This window comes from Vigna radiata, chromosome 6 (assembly GCF_000741045.1).
Source record: "Vigna radiata var. radiata cultivar VC1973A chromosome 6, Vradiata_ver6, whole genome shotgun sequence".
NCBI classification, from domain to species: domain Eukaryota; kingdom Viridiplantae; phylum Streptophyta; class Magnoliopsida; order Fabales; family Fabaceae; genus Vigna; species Vigna radiata.
Genome location: NC_028356.1, coordinates 26,591,443 through 26,596,857, shown reverse-complemented (window position 1 = coordinate 26,596,857; position 5,415 = coordinate 26,591,443). Strand labels below are relative to the sequence as shown.

The 5,415-nt window shown below is 28.6% G+C and overlaps 1 protein-coding gene across 3 annotated transcripts in view; it reads right to left on the bottom strand.

Annotated features, from left to right (window-relative positions):
• The window catches only part of LOC106764020, a 6,327-nt gene extending 5,076 nt beyond the window's left edge, over positions 1-1,251 (bottom strand). The window contains exons 1-2 of one of the 3 annotated variants that reach the window (XM_014648220.2): positions 296-1,251; positions 13-169 (exon numbers count right to left, since the gene is read on the bottom strand). In XM_014648220.2, the coding sequence (XP_014503706.1) occupies positions 13-169; positions 296-913 (775 nt within the window). In that variant the 5' untranslated portion in view covers positions 914-1,251. Of the gene's footprint in view, positions 1-12 lie in introns of all 3 variants that reach the window. The other 2 variants (XM_014648219.2, XM_022782316.1) reach the window with 2 other exon arrangements.
• Positions 1,252-5,415: the final 4,164 nt, after the last annotated feature.

The following is a 5,415-nucleotide window of genomic DNA, read 5'->3' as shown; positions in this document are numbered from 1 at the left end:
TCATTTACATACCTAATGCACCTACAGCATCCTCCTTGTTCCCTTTTTTGGGAGACTGAGCATTGCCAGTATCAACAGAGCAATGAGTACTCTCTTCCACCTTCGCATAACTGACACGTAGTTTATTATATCTCTTCTCCAAAGATTCAAAAACTGTCTTAAGTTCGTGCTTCTCGTCTTTCAGTTTAGCATTTTCATTCATCAACCCCTCTATGACAGTCAAATTCTTCTTAACTGCTTCCTTCAATTCAATATTCTTCATGTTAAGGACATCAAGAGCATTCTTATCCCCAACCTTCTCGTCTGCCAGTTTAGCATTTTCATTCCTCAACCCCGCTATGACAGTCAAATTCTTCTTAACTGCTTCCTCCAATTCAATGTTCTTCATGTTAAGGACATCAAGAGCATTCTTGTCCCCAACCTTCTCCTCTTTCAACACACGGATCTTGCCCCTTAGTTCATCCACAGAGTTGACATCATCTAGCATTATTTTCTTGAACTCCTTCAACTCACACACTTCACGTTCTAAAGCAACGTTCTTTTTCCTTAACTCCTCAATAGCATGTTTTTCAATCCAGCCATTTGTTTTCACTTCCTTCAACAACTGCTCATAATTCTCCTGGGCTCTCTTCCCCCTTTCACATTGCTCCTCTCTGATTTTCAGTCTTTCTTCGAATTCAATTCCCTGGAGCCTCTCCAGCTCAATCTTCTCCTCGAGTCGCCCAATTTCCGCCCTAAGTTTTGCTTCCCTCTTTACCAACTCTTGCTCAATTTTATCAAAATCCTCAATTTTAAACGCACTACGCAGCACAGAAACTAGCTCGGATATGCTCATTTCACCGTATTCTTTTTTACTGGTGGTAGGAATGAACCTAGGCAAACACCCAGGTTCCGTTTTGGGTTCAAATGCCATAAAAGTCCAAAAGACGTGACCTTTTTTGTGGAAAAACAAGCAAAGGTGCTACTATGTTGCTGGTGCAAGTATACTTGCTAAGAAGAAATGGAATTTGAGTTGCAAAACGAGAGTTTCTTTCAACATAAGAAAATGAAAAATAAAGGAAGTGTCATTTGAAACGTACCTGGCTGTGTTTGTTGGTGCTGGTTTTGATTAGAAGCAGAAAATCTGTGTCACACAGCAGAGGATAAACAAGAAGATGAAGGGGGAAGTGAAAAAGGGCGGGAACGACCTATTGAATAAAGACTGAACAGTAAAAGAAAGATTTCAAAAATAAATTTGTAGTTGTTTAGAAAGTTGAATATATATTTCACAAAAGTTAAATATTAATTAAATAATTTTATTTTTTGATAGGCTTCTTCTATCATACAATAGTTATAATTTTAAAAAAAAAATATTGGTATTCTCATTTATCTCTTACGTGATATGCTTCTTCTATTATTAATAAAAGAAATTCACATTCTCATTTTTTTAATACAACATTTTTTTTTCTCTTTTTAAGTTATTCTCGAATTAATTACTATACGCAAAAATAATACGTGTATGGAAATAATAATAAACTATCATCATTGTAGGACATATTAATTCGTAAGAGGATTTTTTATCAGTTGTTTTATTGTTTTTTTTTTTCGAATCAATAATGGAAACACATTCATATGATATAAAAAAAAATTATTGTTTTTACCTGAAACCTAAATTTTTATATCAAACTTTTATTATTTTTTTTTAAAATGAAAGCATAAGATTATAAATAAATAAATGAAAAAAAATTATTAGACTTTGGTATTTTTAATATTTCAAACTTAATTCTTTTCTGAGTTAAAAGATTCTTTAATTTTAAAGGAATAATAGGCTTCGGTTCTCCAAATACTAAAAACCTAATATTATTAAAATTAAATAAATTTTTTAATTATAAAGTAATTAAGTTTCGATTACTATGAAAATCAAAGTCTTTAAATTAAATAATTTTTTAAATCAGAAAGGAATTACGCTTTGGTTAGTCTGATACCCTTAAAATTATACCATTTTTTAAATCATAAAAGGATTAGATTTTAGTTACTACCATAATTGAAGTTAAATACTTTTTATGCCTCTTATTTCATAATAATAGAAGTCTAAGGTAAGTTTTTGTTTTAAAATATTTTTGTTTTGTTTTTGTTTCTACCAGCACATTAAACCTGGATAAAATTAGAATTAGAAAGGACTAGCACATTATATAAATGACATCCAGAATCAACTAGACTTTAGATACAAAAAATTTAAATAAAGCAAAATATATCAATATATTTAAACATGTTATTAATCACATATCTAACATAAAAAAATAAACAACATATTATAAAATTATAAGTTCTTATTAAAAATAAATTTCGAAGATCATAATATAAATTCGAGAGTGTGAAACACGACGAGCAACAATGGAAGAAAATGTAACCCTTGACACTTTTTGGAAGCTACATAATCCCACTACAATACAATTATGTGTAAGATTATATGTGTCTTCATCTATCTCACCTTCTAACTTGTATATTTGATTCAAGATTGTATTTAGATAGATTTGTTAATTGATCGTCTTTGACAGTGTCATTTACCTCAATACTTTGTTTAAAAGTGTCAACAATTGCTTCATTGTGCAAAGATTCCTTATATCTGGAACCATCAGACTATAACAAGATATTTGAGATACTTATAATCTTTCCTAGAAAATCCTTGACACTTGTGTCTCCTTGTGACCGTAGGAACTTAGATGGTGTCTAATGTTTTCCCAGTTCTTTTTTTTTTCTCAATGATAACTTAGTTGAGTGCTTCCTTTTTTCATATATCATGCCCTCCATGAATCCTTCCAACAAGAATATGTTCAAATAATTGCAGATGGAATGCACCATCGAGAAGGAAAAGTAGAAAAATAACAAGCCTTTTATTGCTTCAAAGTTTAAACCTCTACACTTGTCAATTTGAAGAAGAAACAAGGGAAAAATCTTCTCAAATATATAAATTAAAGAACAAGTTTTGACTCATCTTTTAATTCAATTCTGAGGTACATATTATCTTTCAGGCTCATCTCATTAATATTGTCCATATAAATGAGATGGCATGTGGAGGAAAAAAAATAAAAAAAATGAAGAGGATGTAGAAAAAGATGAAGATGGATTGAAATGGACAACTGGGAATGTAAACTGCATGAACATAAGTTTTGAGAAACTAAATTTCCAAGGATAAAAGTTGTGTCATTTCTTGTTTTTCATAAGATTCTCTAGTTTTGTCTTTGGGGTTTTCTTTTTTCTTGGACTTCTTTAATTGGTTGGTTGGTGTGCATATTTCCATTTGAATGCCAATTTTCACGAACTTGGACTTGAGGGTTTATGCACTCTTGAACTTTAGCTTAAGAGTTGAGTACACCCCACATTGAAATTTTGTTTAGCTAACCAAACACTTTGAGGGCTTATTTCCTTTTTTTGTTTTTTATAAATTTAACTTGTTTTTTTAGTTGTTTGGTTTATATTTTTATAGTTTTATAGGTAACATGGTAAGTTCATCTAACACTTCCACACCCAAAATTGCAGAGGCCCTAATGTCAAATCAACCATAGTGAAGCTCTTCAACGAGATGGAAATCTCAATGAAAGAAAATGAGAAATATTTAAGGGAACCCATCCTTACAAAAATTCTATTTATATTTTAAATTCTTAATATTAAAATAACTGAGTCTCATTATTCAAAACACAATATCAATTCTAAGACATGATTTTCTAGGCTCTCACATAAGTTATTTTCATCTTTTGTTTCATTTTTCAGCTTATATGTCTTATGTTTATTTCACTAGTGCAAGGAAAGAATATGATAACAATTGTTTTCGACATAATGTTTCAGTTCTACAAAATCGAAACATATTAAGTTGAAATAAATAAAGAGGGTTCTTCACTTTAGTTTTGAGTCAAAACAAAAAGGTTAGCATTATTCTTTACTTCAAAAAAATAAACATTAAACCCTAAATAAAAAATGAAAAATTAATGGTCATTTGGCCCATCAGACCAAATCAATTTTTTGCTATGGTCATAGGGATAACACAAGCTTATTGTAATTTTTTTAATTGTTTTTTTTAAAGGTATTTGGCTACAATTATTAATGAACCAAAGTTAGATATCCCTTTCTACTTCGGTTATACACATAACAAAAGTAAGATGTTTTTTATAATTTGTTTTTTCTGAAAAGGTATTTAGATTTGGTTGACTTGAGCAGAAGCCACATACGTTTTTATACTTAAGTTTTGATTATAACCAAAGACTAATGTTGACATTTTTTTAATTAATTTTTAATTTTTTGTTTCATCTTACATATTAAATTTGCATAAAATCTAGCACAAAAATAGAACAAAAATTAGATATTTTATATAAGTTTTTCTTAAATAATGAATAGATTTATCGAAAATTGATGTAGGACTTTTAAATTTTTACACAAATTGACAATAACCACAATAACATTTCGTAACAAGTACCAATTAAAAAGTTAAATTATAACTATACAAAAACGATGAATGTCAAATATAAATATTAAAACCTAATCATCTTCATTATCATCTTTCCTAATCATAATGGTTATTGTTTTCATACTTATCATTGTTATCATCATCCATTGTTATCATCATCGTGGTCTTCTTCTTTATTATTCTAATCTTATTCTACTTCTTCTTCTTAATCTTCTTTTCCTTGTTAATATTCTTCTTCTATTGTTTCTCTTTCCAATTCTCCTCCTGATTATTCAAGATTACCATCAATACAATCTGTAGCATACTCACCAAATATATAATATTATCTTTTGAATAAAATCTTTGATATATTGAAAAATATATTTTATGATAATCAAATGTTATATTATTAAAACTAAACTATATAGAAAATAATGTATAAGTTATAAATAAATCACAGTTATTTTTTTAAAAAATATAACATTACCAGTAAATTATTAAATAAAAAAGTAAAGATAATATACATAATTATCATATCTATATTACACAGTAAATGTATTGCTTTATAAATTACATATTTACAAATATAATAATTTTGAAAAAATATTTTTCTTTGTTATATATAGTAAGTAGTTCAATAATTATGGGTTTTTAAAAATATACTTTACAATATATATCCCTTATATTAATTAAACTAGGGGATTTACTTTCTAATTTATTCTGAAATACATGGCTTGTTGGAGTGTTTTCGAAGAGGTACAATACAATCTGTATCATACTCACCAAATAAAGCAGTTTGCAATATATACGCTACCTTCAACTCAAAATGCTTGACAAATTCCTCTTTAATTTCTTTTACAATTTTCTTACAATTGATTAAATGGCTAGATTATCTTTCACAGCTTACTGAAAACGGGATTCGAACTCAAATTCCCATGCACACATAGCAAACTCAAACCATATTTAATCACTAGGACAACCATTGCTCGTTAGAG